This window comes from Fundulus heteroclitus, unplaced genomic scaffold (assembly GCF_011125445.2).
Source record: "Fundulus heteroclitus isolate FHET01 unplaced genomic scaffold, MU-UCD_Fhet_4.1 scaffold_47, whole genome shotgun sequence".
Classification (NCBI taxonomy): domain Eukaryota; kingdom Metazoa; phylum Chordata; class Actinopteri; order Cyprinodontiformes; family Fundulidae; genus Fundulus; species Fundulus heteroclitus.
In genome coordinates, this window is record NW_023396890.1 from 2,450,230 (window position 1) to 2,472,228 (window position 21,999).

General features: G+C 46.2%; 1 protein-coding gene across 1 annotated transcript in view; it reads right to left on the reverse strand.

The window, feature by feature from the left end:
• Positions 1-1,614: 1,614 nt before the first annotated feature.
• fam20cb (FAM20C golgi associated secretory pathway kinase b) overlaps positions 1,615-21,999 on the reverse strand; it is a 53,368-nt gene continuing 32,983 nt past the window's right edge. The window contains exons 4-11 of the mRNA XM_012867157.3: positions 12,665-12,757; positions 8,816-8,931; positions 7,959-8,139; positions 7,545-7,654; positions 7,373-7,454; positions 7,167-7,226; positions 3,411-3,561; positions 1,615-2,919 (exon numbers count right to left, since the gene is read on the reverse strand). Of these exons, the coding sequence (XP_012722611.2) occupies positions 2,803-2,919; positions 3,411-3,561; positions 7,167-7,226; positions 7,373-7,454; positions 7,545-7,654; positions 7,959-8,139; positions 8,816-8,931; positions 12,665-12,757 (910 nt within the window). The 3' untranslated portion in view covers positions 1,615-2,802. The remainder of the gene's footprint in view (positions 2,920-3,410; positions 3,562-7,166; positions 7,227-7,372; positions 7,455-7,544; positions 7,655-7,958; positions 8,140-8,815; positions 8,932-12,664; positions 12,758-21,999) is intronic.

Genomic DNA, 21,999 nt, shown 5'->3' on the forward strand with positions numbered 1-21,999 from the left:
TTCAGACCGTTTTCTGGAACCCTGACAGATGGCTGTGTCAAAAATATTCATCCAAAACATTAGAAATGATGAAACACATTTGATTTTAAGCCTGTTTATTTTCACATTCTAACCAGAGCTAACGTTAGCGCTGCTAGCTAGCTGCTAACGCTAGCCGCTAACGCTAGCTGCAGCTAAAGTCCCTTAAATGAATCATTTAAGGGACTTTAGCTGCAGCTAGCTAGCATCAAAGCAGCTGCTGTTAGCTTTGGTGAATCTGTGGAGGGAAGTTAGCACAGTCTGCTGTCATTAGCATTATAATTCAGCATCATTTACCGTTTCTTATCATTTGCGTCTGATCAAGGGGTCAAAATGGACACTTTCTACTTCTCTAACGTGAAACCTGCCCAGCTCCAACCATGCTAGGCGTCAACCTGAGGAAAGAAATGATAGAAAGCATTCTGTAGAGTTTATTATATTTTCACATAAAGGAGCGGGCCTGCAGTGGCTCTAAACGAGCCTGAGTTTCCCTGTGTGATGGCAGCGTGATGGAAATAAAGGTGTGGGCTCTTTCAGGTGTGCAGCGTCTGAGCAGGCAGAGCAAAGGAAGCAGCTTCATGCAGAACTGGAGCCAGCGGAGCGGCTGAGAGGTCATCGTGTGAGGTTGGTGTGCGCTGGGATCTGATAAGGCCCCCGTGGCCCGCTCCCATGACGAGGCTTCCTCTGGAGGCCCGTCTGCGGCCGGCTGCAGCGATTACGGGTCTCTCTGGTCACTCTGTGTCCCTCTGATGGTTGTCTCACTCACCACTTCCTCACATCCATCTCAGCGTCTGGGTGTGTGTGTGTTTCCGGGGCCGTTCTGTGAGGAAAGGTTATCAAAACACAACAGCGCCGCACTGAGAACTGTAAACATGCTGGTGCTCAGATTTGGGCTGACGGCCATTTTCCTTTGTGCCGTGCAGCCATCTTTGCAACGCCACCTTTCTCTGTCGACTTGCTAAAGTATTAACGACTCCTGAACGTTTGCACATGGTGTCAGCTACTCCCAAAACATCAATGCTTTAGTGGGACTTTATGGCACAAAAGACACCGTGGTGCATGACTGAAGTGGAGGGAGGAAGAGGAAGATGAAGCTGGTTGTTCTCTGAAGAACCTGTGAGGCCAGAACCAGAACCGCTGCAGTTCACACGGCACCCAGTGGACTCTGGTTACTGATCAGGGGATATCTAAAAGACACTGATTGCATTTTGGTCGTTTTAATTTGTAAAAAAACGTATGACTCTGTGTTGGTCGGTCATATTAAATGTTTTTGTAATATTTAGCAATTAGTGGTTGTAACTTGACAGACAAGGGAAAAGATGAAAGGAGTGAATACTTTTCATAGGTTCTCTGAGCCTCTGAATTGGATGGTTCTGGACTACAGTTTCTCCCAGAACTGGACCTGATTCTGATTGGATAGCAATGGAAATCTGGGCTGACTTAAATTCCATATAATCGGACCTGAACTGGACCTGTTTGTTTCATAAAGCACCTTAAATTAACATTTTCTCTGAATTTGAGTTATAGAATAAACTGAATCAAAATAGACATTATTAAATCATCCTTTAGTCCAAAACACGCACATGCTGCAGACGATTATGCTGATTTAGTTTTATTGCACTGTTACCATGATGCAAAGGAATAAAAAACAACAGAAATAACAAACAATGGATCAAAGGAATAAAAAGAAGCCTTTTCACCCACACACCCTGTGCTGCCCTGACACAGACAGGACAGGAACTAGATAATAAAAGCCTCATTCAGCACAGACACGTATGAAGAGCTCTACAGTTGTACCCGCTCCGCTATAACCCACACATTCAAGTATTTCTATCATTGCACAGGCACTAGATTTTCCTACTGTATATATTAACTTTCAGCCAGAGACTGAATCAGTGACAACAGTTCAGCTATCAGCTGTTGGTCATGAAGGAAATATACATCCTGAAAGATTATCTCTCCACAACAGCAACATCAGCACATTAAGCACGTTACAAACCAAATGAATAAGGATATGAATTAGTGTCACGTTTGGCCTAAATCTAACCTCATATCTGCTGCAGAGAAGAGAATAAAAGCTGCAGGAAACGCATTAAAGGTTGGAAAGAGGAGAGGAGGCTGATGGTGGCTTGTTGCACATGCTCACGTTGCCCTCTTGTGGAGAAACAGAGACGTACACCATCCTACAGCTTCATTTACCAGAACAGTTTTTCTGTTTTTCTTTTGTTGTGGCAAACAATAAATACAAATTTTAATAAATACTCTGTCAAGTAAAAGTTTAAGGGCAAACTGATGCAGGAGTAAACCTGTACTCCCTTCCAAAAGCTCCAATCAGACGCTGAAACAGATCAGCAGAAATAAAGTCCAAAAAAGAAACCGTGGAATAAAACATTTTACAAAAGAAATCAGCAAAACCTCATATTGATCCAGCTTCTGTCCTGTGGTGAACGTTCATGTTGGCAGATTTATTCCAAGGCCCGCAGAATTCACTGAATTCAAACAGCGGGTCCATGATGGGTCTCCTCCAAGACCTCCACTGGGTGCGGGGTGCTCATCTATCCTAAACTACATGTTCATGATAAGGAGTCCTGGTGAAAGGTGGTTCTGGTCCGTCCAGATTCAGTTCAAAGTCCCCTTTGTTAGGGAAGAGTTCTGGTTTGTACCAGCTCAGCAGGAGGCGGACGGCACGGGTCGCTGGTCTAGTTTCAACAAAAGACAGCGTCAGCTCAGTGTCCATGCTCCTTTCTCCTGGGAGTCGCTCCACTGCAGCCTTCCCCCCCCTGGCTACCTCCTCCTGGGGCCGCTGTGTGTGTGCTCGGCCCCCCGGTCCCCCTGCAGGTCGTCCTCCACCACGTAGCTGTAGCCCTCCTTGTCGATGCACTCAGACAGAGCATTCAGCACCTGCAGACAGCAGGAGGCCACAGGATGAAACCGTTAAATTATGATTTCTGATCATCACATCGGTTCATTTCTGATCATCACATCGGTTCATTTCTGATCATCACATCGGTTCATTTGGTCCCACAGAAACCTGACTGCCTTCTAATCCTTTACATTTCCCCATTCCCAGAGCTACAGCGTGAGGAGCAGAGAGATTACACTGAAGCACAGAAAAACACACTCAGAAAGGTCAGGCATTAAGCTGCAGCTTCATCAATAGAAACAATTAAGCTTTAAATGTTAGTGATGAGCTCGTTCCAGTGAAACTATGAAAGTTATTCTAGTTGTAGCTTCAGAAAGGCTGGAAATGATTACTTTAGATCAGAAAACTCCACAGATTTACCTAGTTTATTATAATTATGAACAGAAACAACTAAGTTCAGTGATTTTATGCTTTCTGCGAGTCAAACTGCTGGCAGGTCTCAGCAGGTGGACCTTAGTGGAGCACTGACCAGGCGCAGCCGTCGGTCCATGGCGTTCAGGTGAGGCTGGATGAGGATGGGACTGAGCCGGTCCCTCGTCATGGACTCGGCCATGAGGACAGACAGCTTGTACTCCTCCTTGGCCAGCAGCTGCAGACGCAGGTGGGTCGACTTCCTCACCCTGCACAGAGCCAGCAGATGAAGCACAGAGTTCAGGTGAGGGCTGTGGAAGCTGCCTCTGCATCAGCTGCATCCAACTTTAGTCATAAAGCACTTCTAACACACAGAGATCCAGTGTTGTATAAAGTACTGAAATCTCAGAGTGAAGTAAAAGTATAAGTACTTCTCCAAAATATGACTTTGGTAAAAGTCCAAGTCACTGACTGAAATGTTACTTGAGGTAAAGTCTTAAAGTATCTGTACTTAAGTATGACAATTACTGTAAAAATAGATGTACTCAAGTAATATAATGAAAAGTATAAGTAAAAAGTAAAAGAAAGAAAATGCAATTTGAATGACATTTTTTACATTTTGGTAAACTTTGAAAGTCAAATTCACTTAAAATAATATAAACAACCAAGTGCAGGAGAAATTTAGACCAAGTTTAGACAGAAAATACAACCTTTTTGTAAGCTTTCAGTTTTTCTTCTTCAAGTAAGGTCAGTGGTATACAAATTGCGTGCGTCTCTCTCTCTCTCTCTCTCTCTCTCTCTCTCTTTTTTTTTTGCAACGAGTAACTAAACCAAACATTGAAAATGTATCGAAGTAAAAGTATGCAATTAAGTTCGAAAATATAATGAAGTAAAAGTGAAAGTTATCAAAAAAAAAGTATACTCGAGGAAAGTATAAAGTACTCCAAAATATACGTAAGTACAGTAGTGAAGTATTTATACTTTGTTACTATACAACACTGCAGAGATCAGAGTGCTGCACGAAAAACACAAATAAACAGCATTAAATTCAGTAATATTGGTTAAAACAACATGGGAAATAAACATGGAGAAATAAAGTCAACTAACACCAAGGAGAAGGTTTTAAAATGGTCAGAGGGGAAGCAGCAGTAAATCAGAAACAGCTCGGTCTCCTCTGGGCTCACGCCGGGTTCTCAGCACCAGGAGTAAAAGATCAGCTGAGAGAACGGCGCGGTACGTAACGCTGTAGGAGCTCAGAGATGTAGGGCGGGGCAAGGCTTTAAAGACTTAAAAAGAAGTAAAATCATTTTAAAATGAATCCTGGAATCAACCAGTGAGGTGAGCTTAACACGGGGGAATATCCTAGAACGTACGTGTCTAAGTTAAAGTCGTGCAGCAGCATTTTGCACCATCTGCAGACGTGCCATGCTGCTGCAGGCGACTGTGAGCAGATTAACGGCCTTTCGTAGTTTATTCCATTCATCATTTCCTGCTAACGACTCCTTCCAGGATTGTCCAGTTTCACTCACTGGGAACTCTGGGTATTATTCAGGGCAATCAGAAAACCTTTTTTAAAGGCCCGGCGTTCTCAAGAATAAGTAGAAATGTGACAATTACAGAATAACAATATGTTCCTATTTTTTAGGTCAGGGGTGTCAAAACCTTTTACTGCGAGGGCCAAAGGGCCACAGATTAACTCTGAAGATGAAAGCTGAGAAGTGAGTGAGAAATACTCTGTTTTGTACCTGCAGTTTGTTTTATTTTCACTCTAACAGTCTGAGAAAAGGCACCGACCATCTGGACCTGCAGAGCAGACTCGCTCCTTGCTTTCTAACTAGGTCATTTAAACTGTGAAACAGATAACAGTTATTTTCTACTTTCTGTGAGAACTTTGGTTCAGTGTGAATGGAGCTGTGCACCTTTCACTTTGCTGCTAAAACGCTGAAATGTTCAGATAAAGGCTTTTCTGTTCTACGGCAGACTGTTTCCCAGTGAAAACAAGGATGTGGTCCATCCAGATGTGTTCAGCTGTAGCTCTGCATAATCTCTGGTAAGGTTTCACCACATTTACTAGTTTCTGCTCTAACGGTCAGTTTCAGTCTGGGTCCAGCAGGTTTGTTAGCCACCAGCTGCTATTGGTCGGGTCAGTAATGGCTCATTACTGATGGGGGTGCAGAACGGAGGGGGGGGGGCACGGTGCAGACTCTGCACCAGGCCTGGAGGAAACATCTCTATGGGGGAACTGAGAGCAGCTCAGCGCCAGCATGTTCAGTCCCACTGACGACCACATGCAGCTCCATGAAGCTCTGAACCCTCTGGTTTTAAACTGCTCTCTTCTCCCAGCTCCCTCCTTAGGGCGACACCTGCTGGCAGGGAGGTGGTACAGCGATGCTGCAAAGGTTCTGGTGTGACATGGCTCAATTTAGGCTAACATCTTTTAACATGCTGCTTTTCTCCCAAGCTTTATGATGTATCTTAAATTACATTTTCACAGTCAGGAATTCATGACAACTAAAAGTTGATTCATGATTATAGATAAAAATTACACACTAGGCTGAGCAGATATAGGAAGACCTGCTGTTGGTGGAGGAGGAGTAGAAAACAAGCAAAGACGACCGTAGATCATTTATTTACTGTTTTCTGTTGAAATGGAGGATCATCCATACTCTCTGACCAGAAGAGGGAAGAGAAAGTAACCAAGAAAAGTAAAAGAAGTAAAAACTGGGAGAAACTAGAGTCTATATCGGCTCAGCTATTATTACCAGGTGGAGATAATTCATGGGGGAGCGGAGACTCTAAACGGATGCAGAGGTTGCAGCTTTCTGCTGGACAGGTAAATTAATTTAATCTAACAGAGAAGTTTATTTAGGCGTTATGTGAGAAACTGTCCTCCTGCAGAGACGCCTCGTTTGTTCGTCTCAGGGAGGATGTGGACGCAGAGAGGTGGAGGGATATCAGCCGGTTGACGGCTGTAGAGGGTCTTTTTACTCGTGTTTATAGTCACTTATTTTAGAGCCAGAATAAGCGACTCCACGATCAGAAAAGAGCCCAAATAACATTTGACTTTAGAAGAAACAAGCAGACTTGGCAACAGAGCCATAAACCATGTCACACGTAGCTGTTAGCTGTTAGCATTAGCTAGGTACCAGATACATGGAGGACATGTGGACATCGTCACATTTATGACACTCTGAGGCTTCTGTAGTAGTTATAAGGCGCTTAACGGCGAGGTCTTCTGTAATTCGTTTAGTGCACCACTAGATGGCGCCACACTGGGGCTTTAAGGGTCGGTACAAAGTTTAGCCAGTAATGCACAGAACCAGCCTTAGAGACCACAGTGAAATCCAGCAGTATCCTAAAATAGTCATCAGAGAAATCATTAAATTAACGCTGCTTCAGAAATCTCTGCAGCTGCAGACGCTGCTTTCACTGTTGCAGACTCACGTTGTAGGACGAGTCCAGCTAGCATCCAGGCTCAGTATTGTTCAACATTTCCTGTTTACCTGCTTCTGGCAAAATAGCTCTAAACAACGCTTTGGTGTTGGTTTTATGGACTGAATAGGTAACCAAGATTCTTCTCCAGACGTACCTCCTATGTTAGTTTTAGCTCACTGTTTTCACCTGAGCCATGAATGTTCAGGTGAGCGTCTACAGAGAGGGGCGGGGCTTAGGATCTGTGTCTGCAGAGAGGGGAGGGGCTTAAGGTCTGCTGTGCACCAGATTAAAGAAATAAAAACATTTGTCAGTTGTCTCAATTCTCTTAACAAATGAGTCTCTTTAAATAATTCTTTTAGTGTTTATTTTGACAGTCCTAGTAGAAATGTGACAAAATGTCTAAAAGCTAATAAAATCCATAAAAGGAAGGAGAGTTTACCTGCAGCACTGCACAAGGGGCACCAGGATGGACATCTCATCATGAGAGTGTTTTCCAAAGCTGGCAGGAATAACAGAAGCATAAAGAAGATTCTGTTCATAAGAGTTTTAGGTTATTTATTACTTTTGGGCATTCTTGGATAAGCACAGGTATAACTGAACTTCACTCTGAAGCCCAATCATCAAGCAGCTCAGGAGCGTTCTCACCCTCTGCCGTTGTCCAGGTGGATGATGAAGGTCTCGTTTCCAAACTTTTCAAATGTCTCATAATGGTGCCGGTCCATGTTTCCTGCAAAGAAATAACAGCCAGTGTGGAAATGCTTTTAGAACGAGTGGCCGTCACTTTAGAGGACATAAGCCTAAGGCGTGTAAAAGGTACCCATGAGGAAGTCAAAGATGGTCATGTCCATGATGTCCAGCAGCCGTGTGCCGCTGTCGTACGGTGGAGTCTGCTTCACCTCCTCGCAGTAGTCTGGGTCCACCTCCCACCTAAGAGTTTACACGACACCAGGAGTTAATTAGATTCCTCCTCCATTGATTTTATTTCAGATCTCATAACTTAATTGGTTGCCTTTAAGTCTGTCTTGGTTTTACTGCACATCCTGCTTGTTTTCCAGGTTCTCTACAGATGAAACAACCTGGGAGGTTTGCTAAAGGCCCACAGAGTATCTCCTCTAAGGCAGTTTAAAGTCTCCACCCGCTGCTGAGCAGCAGCAGGTGGAGTAAAAACCCTTCAGCAGTAATGGTTTCTGCTGAGCGTCAGTGTTCGCAGCGCTTCGCCTCGATCTCTTACTCTGCCTTCTTGCGTTTGTGATAGGAGCGTCTCCACGGGTTCCTCCAGGTCTTGCGCTTGGCGAGGGCCAGGTCGGGGAGGAAGGCCGCCAGGGATCCCTCTATCTGGTCCGGTTTGCCGCACAGAGCGTGCTCGGTGGAGCAGTAGTACGAGCACTCTCCGTAGAAACACACGTTGTTGGCTGAGAGTCACAGAAAAACAGCCTGTGGTTAGCAGCTGAAACACACTTCCTTCAGACACGCTTCACTTCTCCACCTGGTGGTTACTCTCCTTTTAATCTTTTGTTATTCACGCCACATATACCCAGCCCCCCGCTGAGCACGATTAAAGCTGCCAGGGGGCGTTCACTGAGCTGTGCTAAATGCTGAGATTGCTGTTAGTTTTAATCCTTGGAGGTTTCCGCAGGTTTAATAAGTGAAGTGAAGTTGGGTTGGTAATTAAATGAAGTGCTTGGCACAAGGTAAAGTCCCCTGATAGCACTAATCCATGCAAATGAATACTCCGGTAATTCAGCTTTACATTACAAGAAAGGAAACAGGTTTATTTATTACATAGCTTTGAATTTCTTTAAGATGTACCGGGAAAAAAGTCTTTCTGGTGACACTAGAAGCTCAGACTTCAACGTCCTCTACTTGGTTTAATGTGGTGGACCAGAACCATACGGTGCAAAGATGTGAAGATGGAAAGATTAAAGGCCAGATGTGGGGCGCAGTGACGCTGCCCCTACATCTGGCCTGCAGGGGGCAGTAGAGAGGTAAAGCTACGGTTACAGAAAGTCCTGAAGGAGCAAACATGGAGGAGGCCAACCAGAGAGACAGAAGAGCGTCCGTCCCCTCAGTGACACACGCTGGTCTTACCTGGAGAAATGAAGAAGGTCCTCCACAGCTTCTTGTCTCTGGTCACATCTCTGATCTCCTTCGTCATGTTGACCAGCCTGCCGGCAACAGGAGGGACCCGCCGGAAGTCCAGGATCCTGCAGGAGAGGAACCAGCGTTAGACCGGACCTTTAGACCGGACTAACCAGACCAGCGTCAGACCGGACCTTTAGACCGGACCAGGGTCAGACTGGACCTTTAGACCGGACCTTTAGACCGGACCATTGTCAGACCGGACTAACCGGACCAGTGTGAGATTGGACCAACGTCTGACTGGACCTTTAGACCGGACTAACCGGACCGTCGTCAGACCGGACCAACGTCAGACCGGACCTTTAGACCGGACAAGCATTAGACCGGAACCAGCGTCTGACTGGACTAACCGGACCAGCGTCAGTCCGAACCTTTAGACCGGACCATTGTCAGACTGGACTAACCGGACCAACGTCAGAATGTGGACTGTCAGACTGGACCAGACCGGAACCAGCGTCTGACTGGACCAACGTCGGTCCGGACCTTTAGACCGGACCAACGTCAGAATGTGGACTGTCAGACTGGACCAGACCGGAACCAGCGTCTGACTGGACTAACCGGACCAACGTCAGAATGTGGACTGTCAGACTGGACCAGACCGGAACCAGCGTCTGACTGGACCAACGTCAGTCCAGACCTTTAGACCAGACCATTGTCTGACCTGACTAACCGGACCAACGTCAGACGGAACCAACCTCAGAATGTGGACTGTCAGACTGGACCAGACCGGACCAGCGTCAGACCGGACCCGGTGTTCGTGTCCTCAGAGAGAACCTTCCAAACAGTACGAAGACCCAAAGACTGAATACGACTTACTTTCCTTTTAGGCGTCATTCTTCCTATGAATAAAATGTGGATCCAGCCCAAGCGTGAACTGAGCCGGTTCTGTTGGTATTTGTACACAACGAAGAGAACCTTGGCTATGATTAAATCAGAACATCCGGTACAAGTCCAGATATTCAGTTCAGAAGCTCAGATTAAATTATTGTACCGACGGCGTGTTTTGATGATTTTAGTTTCTAGAATCTTATAAATGAGAGAAATAAAACGATGGAATGTGACCAGAACCGCATAGAGAAGCTGAGGATTCTGGTCCAGAGGAAGATGCGACACCAGAACCAACGATGCAGGTCAGCCATCAGGGACACAGCAGAACTCTTCTGAGCTAAAATCCTTTTTATCGGTTTGGTCTAGTATTGTTATTTATTGTTTGGGTTTTAAAGGGATTCATCATCAGGTATCAAAGCAAATAGAAACACCTTCATTTTTACTGTGATGAGTTTCCATAATACACGAGTTTTATTTCTGACTGGATTAGTGAAATAAAGCCGGTGTAGGTTAGAGTCTGCCAGTAGGGGGCGCTGTTGCACCGTAGTGGTGACTCTCCCTGAAGGAGGCTGAGATCATCCTCAGATATTCTCTCTTGACTTTAATAGGTGTGAACATCAAACCTTGGAGGAGAACACCTGAGGTCACCTGGCTGCTGCTTCTCTGCAGCCTTCAGCCGCAGCATCACCCCCCCCCCCCCCCCCCACCCGCCATTGGCCGAGGTCTGCAGGAACAAAGCAGCTGCAGGACGCGCCGCCGGAGCGTTGCCTGCTGCCTGCTCACTCTCACACAGGACAAACGCAGCGTGCGGTACCGGCCCGCCGGGCCCGCTGACTGGTGATCGGGTTTGGTCCAGTTTGCTGCTGCCTGCCCTGTGTCTGAGAGAGCTGAGAGCTGCTAATACCAGAACCAGCAATACCAGAACCAGAACCAGTTAGACCAGAACCAGAACCAGTAATACTAGTACCAGCAATACCAGAACCAGCAGCACCTGTTCACATCATAGTGCTGCTGAAGGCAGCACTGCATGGAGGCAGACAGCCTGAGGCCCCCTGGGAGGTAGTGCAGCACCAGAACCCTTAATACCAGAACCAGAACCCTTAATACCAGAACCAGAACCAGCAATACCAGAACCAGCAATACCAGAAACAGAAATATCAGCACTGGTAATACCAGAACCAGAAATATCAGCACTGGTAATACCAGAACCAGAACCAGTGGTACCAGCAGCAGCAGCAGCTCCTCTGTGGCCAGGCTGTAATTTAGAACAGACAAAAATCAGGAAAAATAAAGCGCCGCTTTTAGCAAAGCCTGCCTGGCTTTATTTAGTACGAGCAGAGAGCCTTTCATGCCTTTGGTTTCCTCCCCTTCCTGTGACACACTGACACACACTGAGACACACATGCTGAAGTGTGTGTGTCTCAGTGTGTGTCAGTGTGTGTGTGGGGGGGGGGGGGGGGACCAGATGTGCAGCAGAACCCTGCTGTAATGTAACTGCTGACCAACTCTTGTTATTGCGCCTAAAGGGGGAAAGGATTCAACATGGCCGCCCTCCATGGCGTCTGCATGTGACCTCTGTGTCGTTATAGAAACATGTTATAGAAACACGTTATAGAAACACGTTATAGAAACATGTTATAGAAACATGTTATAGAAACACGTTATAGAAACACGTTATAGAAACACGTTATACAAACATGTTATAGAAACATGTTATAGAAACACGTTATAGAAACACGTTATACAAACATGTTATAGAAACATGTTATAGAAACACGTTATAGAAACACGTTATAGAAACACGTTATACAAACATGTTATAGAAACATGTTATAGAAACACGTTATAGAAACACGTTATAGAAACATGTTATAGAAACACGTTATAGAAACACGTTATAGAAACATGTTATAGAAACACGTTATAGAAACATGTTATAGAAACACGTTATAGAAACATGTTATAGAAACATGTTATAGAAACACGTTATAGAAACACGTTATAGAAACACGTTATAGAAACATGTTATAGAAACACGTTATAGAAACATGTTATAGAAACACGTTATAGAGACGCGTTATAGAAACATGTTATAGAAACACGTTATAGAAACACGTTATAGAAACATGTTATAGAAACACGTTATAGAAACATGTTATAGAAACACGTTATAGAAACACGTTATAGAAACACGTTATAGAAACACGTTATAGAAACATGTTATAGAAACACGTTATAGAAACATGTTATAGAAACACGTTATAGAAACATGTTATAGAAACACGTTATAGAGACGCGTTATAGAAACATGTTATAGAAACACGTTATAGAAACATGTTATAGAAACATGTTATAGAAACATGTTATAGAAACACGTTATAGAAACATGTTATAGAAACACGTTATAGAAACATGTTATAGAAACACGTTATAGAGACGCGTTATAGAAACATGTTATAGAAACACGTTATAGAAACATGTTATAGAAACACGTTATAGAAACATGTTATAGAAACACGTTATAGAAACATGTTATAGAAACACGTTATAGAAACATGTTATAGAAACACGTTATAGAAACACGTTATAGAGACGCGTTATAGAAACATGTTATAGAAACATGTTATAGAAACACGTTATAGAAACACCCAGGCCTTTGTGGATGTTTGATACTTCCTCCATACTGACACATTTCAAATTTCTGGTCCAATCAAATGAAAGGCTGATTTCATGTCATCAACACAGGAAGTCTTTATTCAGCAGACCTGCGACGCCTTCAGGTTCTCCGGGACCGCAGAGATCGGATCAAACTGACGCTTGTTTTTCTGCCTCGTTCTGCGTTAAGTTGATCTGTCACATAATTTCCAGCTGAGAACCACTGGACCCGAGGCAGAACCCAGAGTTCTGACCCGAACACGCCGTTCATCAATGAAGTGAACATGCCTCCATTACACACAGGTGTTCACCTACCTGTCCAGGTGGAAGGCTGCGATCTCAGCGTTGTGTCTCTCAAAGTCAGAGAAGTAGAAGAAGTCCGGCGGGGTTTCCTGCTCCCGGGTCTGCCTGCAGGGACACAGAGAGTTCTGGGTCGGTCCGGTTCTGCAAATCTTTGTCAACATGCAGAACTTTCAGCGTTAAGACGAAGATTCATTCACAGCGGAAACACAAATTTAGACATCAGTAAGATGCAGGGCTGGGTGCTGGTTCTGATCACGGTCCGGTCCATCAGAACCTCTCAGTGTTTCAGACCCACCAGAACCTCTCAGTGTTTTTCTTGACCCACCAGAACCGCTCAGAGTGTTTCAGACCCACCAGAACCACTCACAGTGTTTTTTCAGACCCTCCAGAACCTCTCTACGTGTTTTAGACCCATCAGACCCACCAGAACCTCTCAGAGTGTTTCAGATCCACCAGAACCTCTCAGAGTGTTTTTCTAGACCCACCAGAACCTCTCAGAGTGTTTCAGACCCACCAGAACCACTCTGAGTGTTTTTTCAGACCCACCAGAACCTCTCAGAACCTCCTGCTCTGACCCTTCTCCTCCAGAACCTGCCTCCTCTCACACTCGGCCTTGAAGCTCTACCTGCAGGGAGCGTAGGTTTAGCGGCTGAACGCCGGGGCTGATGGGAAACGGGCCGGTACCGAGCAGGACCGCGGCTGGAGCGATGGAGAGGAGGTAGAGATGTGCTGACGTCCTGCAGCAGGAGGAGGAGGAGGAGGAGGAGGAGGAGGAGGAGAAGCGTGCTGCATTCAGGCTCTTCTCTGCTTTTATTGACGAGCGTAAATAGTTTCCAGGAACCATTTGGAGCTTTTCTTCTGCGGCTCAGGCTGAGGGAGAAGAATGGAAACTATCTTGGCTGGATCTCTTTCTCCTGCAGTCCCTGTGGAAGCTTCTCTCTTTATCCTCTTTCTCACCTCCTCTGCCTCGCTGCTCGCCTCTAAGAGCTGTTTTCCTCCATTTTTATCATGGCGGCTTAATGCCTTAGATCTGCCCTCCTCCTCCTCCTCCTCCTCTTCCTCAGCTGGCTGATTGTGACTCCACAGCTGCGTGGCTGACATATGCACCAGTCATTAACTAAACCAACACCGAGCCACACGCTCACTCCTCCACTGCACAGTCCTCTGCAGCAAAGCAGGCCGAGGAGAGAAATGTGGGAGAAAATATTAGAGTTCTTGTTTTGCTGCTGATGAAACTCTGCAGCTCCTCTTCTTCTGAGCCGCACAGAGGAGGTGACCTATGACCCCGCAGGCTGCCTTCATCAGTACTCCTGATATAAGAAAGATAATAAATATGATCTCAGGTTAACCTGAATATTGACAACAAGCCTCATTATTAATAAAGTCCAATGGCCAGAATTCCCTCGGCTGCCTTTTATGATTTATTTATTTATGATTTATTTATTTATGATCTAAATTGTTGTCAGAAACAAACTTGATGAGGAGAAATGTTTCTCCTCTGTCTGGTGTTCAGTGTGCTTCGTGTTCTGGTTGGAACCCAGAGGTTCTGGACGCTTTGCTGAATCAGCAGGAACATTAAGAGCTCCAGATACCAGATTATAAACCATTTTCATCAGGTCATTCTTAAATCAAACTTAAATAAAAAGCATTTTAATCCAATACCAGCAGTTTTATATTCAGTCTTATTGTCTTTGGAGAGCCAAGCGTCACGTTTCCAATCAGAAACCTGTTAATTAGCTGAACGTTGATATTTCTAAATCTGCCAGAGCTGTGAATATTATAAACCTGCAGCATGAAGTTCTTCATAACAATAAACCCATTAGTTTATTTCTTTATATAATGATAAACTCATTAGTGATGTTCGCTGACAGGAAGATGGAATAGTTTTTCTTCTGCTGAAGAATCAATAAATCTGGAAATATTGATTTATTGGTCCAGTTGCAGGATTAAAACAGGATGCTGTAGTCATTTATTCAATAACGATAATTTTATTTTCAGAGCAGTGTCTTCTGTGCCTTATTCTCACTTTTATCATTATCACATAAAAATCACCAAATATTGGCTGCTGGGCAATAACTGCATAGTTTATGTCCATAAAGGCTCAGGTTGTGTCCTTATCCTCTCTGTAATTTATAATTAATATAATCTCTTTCTGATGCACTCGCAGAGATTTGTTTTGAAGTCAATGCATTGAATGAAAATAGAAATTCTTAGAATACAGCATTATTTGAAACAGTTTTCATAAAGTTGGTCCTGTAAATATCAAATTCCTCATTAAAGAAACAAAGCTTCTCTGAGATTCAATTCAATTTACTTATTCAACACAAATTCACAAAACACTGAAGGTTCTTTATTCAGATCCAATCCTGCAGAGTTCTGATGGAAAAGAGCTCAAATTAATTTATACAGCGACGGCGTTTCATCTGCTAAAGTTCTGGTTCTGCTGCTGAGAGCAGCAAACTGACAAATCTCCATCAGCTAACTCCATCAACCCGACAAGGCAACCCGAGAACTACTTCCTGTCTTCCTTCAAAATAAGAGTCTCACCATGCATCAGCATGTGGAGGCTCTGAATCGCTGACGCAGCGATTCTTCCCTTTTAGGGCATTTAGGCTCCATTTTTACAGACAGCAGACACATCCAGAGCGTCTCTGGTTACTGGAACAAGCTGACCTGCAGCTCCTGCTGTGCTTCTCCACAGAACGGAGGAGAAAGCAGCTTCATGAGAGGCAAACAGAAAAGCTGCGGGGACTAAACCTCTGACGGCGGCAGCTTTTACTCAGTATTTCATGAGCGAAGCAGCGTAGCCATGGAGATCTCTCAGGATAAGAGAGAGCAAACATGGCAGTGCGATGAGCTTTAAAGCAGAAGACTTCACACGCTGCCGTTACATTTCTGCAGCTGTATAGGAGGGGAGAACACGGCAGTAAGCTCTTCATGCTCCAGAAAGCCTGTTAAAGACGGCTGCTAAGAGCGCAGATTGTGTTCTATCAGAAGAGCAATGAAAGTCAGAGTAAACACGTTAAAAATAGGAGCGGCTGTTTGTGTCTGACAGCTGGTTTTAAAGTGCGTCTGCTCCCCACCAGCCAGGAAGCAGAAAAAAGAAAAGGGCTGGGATAATTGCTGTTATCCACAACCGATTGGGATGTCAATAAAGTTATTTAGAGCGTGGCATTACACCCCCCGCTGACACGGAGAGGATGAGGGAGGGAGGAGAGCAGGGAGAGGAAGAAAGGACTGAATAAAGTGTGACCAAAGCAGCTCTGAGGTTAAAAAGGAGCATAAATAAAGAGGCAGGAGGAGGAGGGTTCCCTGCATAATAAGCCAGAGAGAGAGCGCCGCCATGCTAACAACCTGAATTACATCCAATAATAAATAAATAAGCCAGAGAGAGAGAGCGCCGCCATGCTAACAACCTGAATTACATCCAATAATAACAGAAACTTCTTCTTCACATTGTTCAAACTATTCAGCACATTTTATCATTTTAAATCAGAACAAATGCTTTTATGTAGGGTGAACCATTTTCCCAGCATGCAACGCGGTTCCTTCCCTCATAAACACGGCCCTTTTCTGTGGTTTCATATATATGCTGCATGTTAATGTCTGTTATTCAGTGACCTCACAGTAAAGCCATAAATGTTTGAGCGTCTCGTTCCGTTAAAATATTTACAGCTTTGGCTGAACGCTTATTTCTGCAGAATAAAGAGCAGATTTTCACAGCGTGGTCTCCTCCCTCCCAGCGAGGCACGAGGAGACGCCGCCCGCCTGCCATGCGGCCTTTATCACCAGAGGCAGGTGAGCGGAGCGCGGCCGCAGTGACCCGGCCCGCTGTAAACACACAGCTTACACTGGGGGCTCAGACACTTTCTTGGCTCCGCTCGCCGCTCTGAGGGGCCCTCAGCCGCCGCCGGCTCCGTCTGCAAACACACAGCTGTGTGCAAACTCAGCCTACAAGCATGTTGAACATCTACCTGTGTGCAGAGGAGGAGGAGGAAAGAATGAAGATGAAGAGACGTTTCCTGTTTTCCTGTCGCTGGTGGACCAGTTGGTCGTTCTGCAGACTTCTTGGTCTTTCTCTCCCGTCTGAACACCTGCAGCCGCTTACAGGCTGGAGTCTGATCAGGTCTAAGAGACGAACCTCAGAGGTGTTATGTGCTGAGGACCAGAACCCAGCTGTGACGCCATCATCCACCCCTGAGCAACACTAAGCCCCGCCCCCACGCAGCGGACAGCCAATCATGTGCCACCTTCATGTGCTGAGAGCAACGATCAGGCTGACATCAGCGCCGCTGCACGCCGTGAAGCAGACCAAGAACGCACGGAAAGATCTTCATTCTAATGCAGAAAATAATAACATCATTATTCAATACAGCTGCAGCTCAATAAATCTAAATATAAGCAACAATTTATGCATTTCACTATAAAAGCTGCAACTCCCATATTTCTATTTCTGCTTATTATAAGGACTAATTATTAAAAAATCTAATTAAGTTCCTCATTACATGTGAATATGAAATCAAGAGAAAGGATTTTTTACAGAAATGCTGAGTTGGGTCCATGTTCTGGTCCACAAAGATCCTGCAGAACCCTGCTGAGCTGGCAGCTGTCTGGCTGACGTTCTCCACCAGGAGGGTCTGGAGAACTGCAGAACCAGCAGATGTTTCACCAAAATGTGCCGGCAGCGCCACGGAGAGTTAGAGGAGAGGAAAAACTGCAGAAAGGCCAAGAGGTTAGAGATCCGTCTGCTGGTCCTGACCCGCTTTGATTCATCCGTCCATAAGGCCGCTTCCTGAGATCTTCTGCTTTCTGTGTCTCTGCTCTGTCTTCTCTACCATAGAAAGTACTCCTGGGTCAATGTGAGCTTCTGTGCTTTCTGTGTCTCTGCTCTGTCTTCTCTAACATAGAAAGTACTCCTGGGTCAATGTGAGCTTCTGAGCTTTCTGTGTCTCTGCTCTGTCTTCTCTAACATAGAAAGTACTCCTGGGTCAATGTGAGCTTCTGAGCTTTCTGTGTCTCTGCTCTGTCTTCTCTAACATAGAAAGTACTCCTGGGTCAATGTGAGCTTCTGTGCTTTCTGTGTCTCTGCTCTGTCTTCTCTAACATAGAAAGTACTCCTGGGTCAATGTGAGCTTCTGTGCTTTCTGTGTCTCTGCTCTGTCTTCTCTAACATAGAAAGTACTCCTGGGTCAATGTGAGCTTCTGTGCTTTCTGTGTCTCTGCTCTGTCTTCTCTAACATAGAAAGTACTCCTGGGTCAATGTGAGCTTCTGTGCTTTCTGTGTCTCTGCTCTGTCTTCTCTAAGCCCCAGTGGGTGGAGGCAGATGAGCGTTCACACTGAGCCTGGTTCTGGTTCTGCTGGAGGTTCTCCTCCCTGTTAAAGGGGAGTTTTCCTCTCCACTGTCGCTTCATGCATGCTCAGTATGAGGGATTGCTGCAAAGCCATCAACAATGCAGACGACTGTCCACTGTGGCTCTACGCTCTTTCAGGAGGAGTGAATGCTGCTTGGAGAGACTTGATGCAACCTGCTGGGTTTCCTTAGAGAGGAAACTTTCTCACCAACCTGGAGGATCTGATGGAGTCTGACTTTGGAAAGAGACTTGAGATGAGATGATATGTTGGGAATTGGTGCTATATCTCTGTCCTAATTCACTGAGGTGCACCTGGACAGGTGAGGTCCTGGGTTCGTTCTCCTTCAGCAAATAAAAGACTAAGATGCTGCTGAAGTTCCATGATGAGCTGAAGTTCCCACCCTAGCGTCTCTCATCTTGGAGGAGAACTAAACGGTGGACATTAACTAGATCTGTCCCCCGGCTCGGCTTTTCTCTGCTCATTTCTCTCCACCTCTCTGCTTCACCTGGAGCTGAACAGAAGCAGAGCATCACGGAGACGTTGTCTGGTTTCACGGCGCGCTAAAAGAGCAGCAGCTTTGGATAACGCAGACAGAGGATGTTTTATGTAGTTTCAAAGTCAATCGATCACCACGAGGCCTTTGGTGGCGGGCCAAAGCGCCGCGCGTCTGCAGAGCAGGGCGGAGGAAAAGGATACGCTGTAAAATCTAAGAGGACAAGGGCATCCTGGAGCCCCAGCGGGTTCCACCAAAGGGCTGACTCCACACACTTGTCACACATCATCCGTCAAACTCACGGGCAAAGTGAGAGCGGCGCCGCGCACAAACACACAGGCAGCGCCTGGTTCTGCAGAAGGACACGGTTCCTAAAAGAGTTCCTCTAAACAGAACGTGGAGCGGCCAGGTGGGGCAGAAATGTGCTGCAGCAGATCTCATTTATGGCTCAATTAAAAATCAAATCATCATCAGAACCTCTGAGGCTGGAGACGATCTGCAGCCTGCAGGCCTGGAGGTCTGGAGGTCTGGAGGTCTGGAGGTCCGGAGGCCGACCTTCCCAGCCTGAGGGGGAGGAGTCCTGCTGCGGCACATCTGGCTGAGCAGGAGAGGCTTTACGGGCCTCTTCAGAACCCCCCCTCCCCTCCCCTCCCGCCCACGTGGAACGTGGACACGTGTTGTTTCTGACGTTTGGTGTTTGCACCGAAGGGAAGCAGAGAGAGGAGGGAGCTGAGAAGCCTTCCTCTCTATAATCACTAAATAATATCTAAAGCATGTTATTGCTGCAGCATTATTTATCACTGAAAGAAATTATAAACATCCAATATTTTAACACCTAGATTAAAACAACTTAGATGCGTTTCCTCAGTTTCTTCGTTTGTTTAGTGACTTCCTGTTTCCCTGGGGTGTGAATTCTTGGTGGCGCAGAGATTCATTTCTTACTTATTCTTCAAAATGGAAAAGATCAGAGAACATGCTGCTCGGGCGACGCTGGAAATGGCTTAAAGGTTCCTTCACCTGTCTGCTCATCGTTAGCTGAGGCGCTGAGAAGCGTTTATTAAGGCTGAGGAGAACAGGAAGCAGATGGAACTGCATCTCTTCCTCTTTACAGGCTAGTAGCTGTGGCGCAGCTAGCTCCTGCTGGCAGTTAGAACAGCAGGCCTGGTTTGACCAGCAGAGGTCGCTGCAGATGAGCTGCCTGCAGGCTGAGGAAACCTCCTAAACATCAGCTGCTCTTCCAGCCTGCAAACATCTGGCTGTAAACCCAAAGCTTCGTCTGAGCAGAGAGAGTTAAGAGAGGCAGTAAAAGACTCAGCCGGGGATTTTTAACGAGCGCACCACAAACACCCACAGGCTGCTGGAGTAACCTTCACACGCCGGCCAGGTGTGCGCTGCAGCGAGACTCTTCCTCATGCCAGACCCTACAGACATGGACCTCCTCCTCCTCCTCCTCCTCCTCCTCCTCCTGCCTCTTCCACGCAGATGAAGAGCAGAAAGATGAGGCAGACATTAGGCTAGCAGGCTGAAGCAGGACGGAGCCTCAGATACAGCCATGGACGTCCTGACAGCTTCAGTACGGCAGAGACATGGAGGCAAATCAATGCATCTGATCATTTTTACACATCTGACTGCAGATAAAATCCTAACTTCACTTTATACCTGAGAGCCAATCGTCTGCAGAACCGCCTCTGGCTGCAGGTCTTTGGGTTCCTCTCCAGCAGTTTAGAGCTCACGCTCAGTCAGGATGGAGAACATCTGAGAACGTCAGTCTTCAAGTCTTCCCACACGTTCTCAGATTTTAGGTCTGGACTTTGACTAGGCCATTCTAACCCATAATACCTCAGGCTGCAGGATCAGGCTGGTTCTCCTGCAGGTTCTCCTCCAGGATGGTCCTGGTTCTGCTCCATCAGCTCTGACCTGCTGCCCCCAGCATGATGCTGCCTCCAGCGTGTTTCAGGGATGTTGTGTTCAGGGTGGAGTGTTAGCTTTCCACCACAGCGTTCCTCATGTAGGCGGAGGAGTTTGGTTTTATCTGATCACAGCACCTTCTTCCATCGTTTGCTGTGTCTCCTGCAGGTCTCCTCTCTCCCTCTACCATAGAGTCAGATTTACATGACCAACACTCACAAACGTAGCAATAAGCTTCCTTTTTAAAGCTAACTGCTACGTTAGCCATAACCGAGACCTGCAGGAAAAAATAAACTTCATCCTACTTCAGGTTTCCTGTCATGGAGGCTGAATGAACCGCCAACGCCTTCAGAGAAGAACAGGTCTACAACAGAATGGCTTTAAGTGAGCGTAATCACACCAAGCCTGGCTACTACAGCTGTAACACGTTGGTGGATGCTGTGAGGAGGAAGATGAAGGAGGAGCAGGAGGAAGACGTTCAACTAGGCTGACGATGCAGTAAAGCGTGATTCTGCTGGTTCCAGAAGCTCGCTGCCGTTACGTCTGCGTTAAACCTTCATTGTTCATGTCAGAACCGCTCAGCAACGCTGAGAGGCTGGTTGTCATCTGAAGCTGTAGAGATGCTGCAGATACACCCCCCATAAGGACGGAGGTATGTCAGCAGAGTCTGAGAGAGACGTAGCTCTTATCTGAGCCTCCTCCCACCAGCACCCGTCCAGCACCTCCTCTTATCTGCCCTCCATCTCCTGCCCTGGTGTGTGTGTGTGTGTCAGCAGCTGCATGCGCTGCCTGGAGGAGATATTTAGGGTCTGAGCGCCTCAGGAGGCGTCTCTGCAGCGGGGGAAGTTCCTGGGAAGCATCCGGCCGTTTTAAACGCATCAAAGCGCGCAGCAAATCAGGAAGGCCTCCAAGTTTAATTCAATTTCCTTCGATTAGAAAAAGAGCTTGAAAATGCAATTATGTGTTTCAGAATCAGCCGATGCCCCCCCCCCCCCCCCCCCCCCCCCACACACACACACACACACACCTTGATGCCGGAGCAGCTCAGGGAGGGGCTGTACGGACTCGCTTCCTGTGACCCGTTTTCTGAGCAGAGGAGGATTAGCAGAGCAGACGAATTTCCCCGGCGGCATGAAAAGTTCATCCTCAACCTGCGGTTCAGATGAGCCGCGTGATTGGTCGGCTGCAGCAGACGACCAGACTGCTCTGACGCCTGATTGGTCCGTTCATCCTAACATACGGTGACTTACGGTGCAAACCCAGTGATAATGGTGCATTTTGATGCATGGCTCACAAATGTGACATTTCCATCCAGCCGCCTGAGTCAGAACCAGAACCAGAACCAGAACCAGAACCAGATCCAGAACCAGAACCAGAACCAGAACCAGATCCAGAACCAGAACCAGAAACAGAAACAGAACCAGAACCAGCCACTCCATGCGTCTCTACCAGCCTCAAACGTCTCCAGACTGAAGCTTTTATCCATTCTCCTTCATAAAACAGCTGCAGCTCAGTCAGAGCTGCACTCGGGTCTGGACTTTGACTAGGCCACTCTAGCGTGACTATGCAGTAATCTCTACTTCTGTAGAGAGA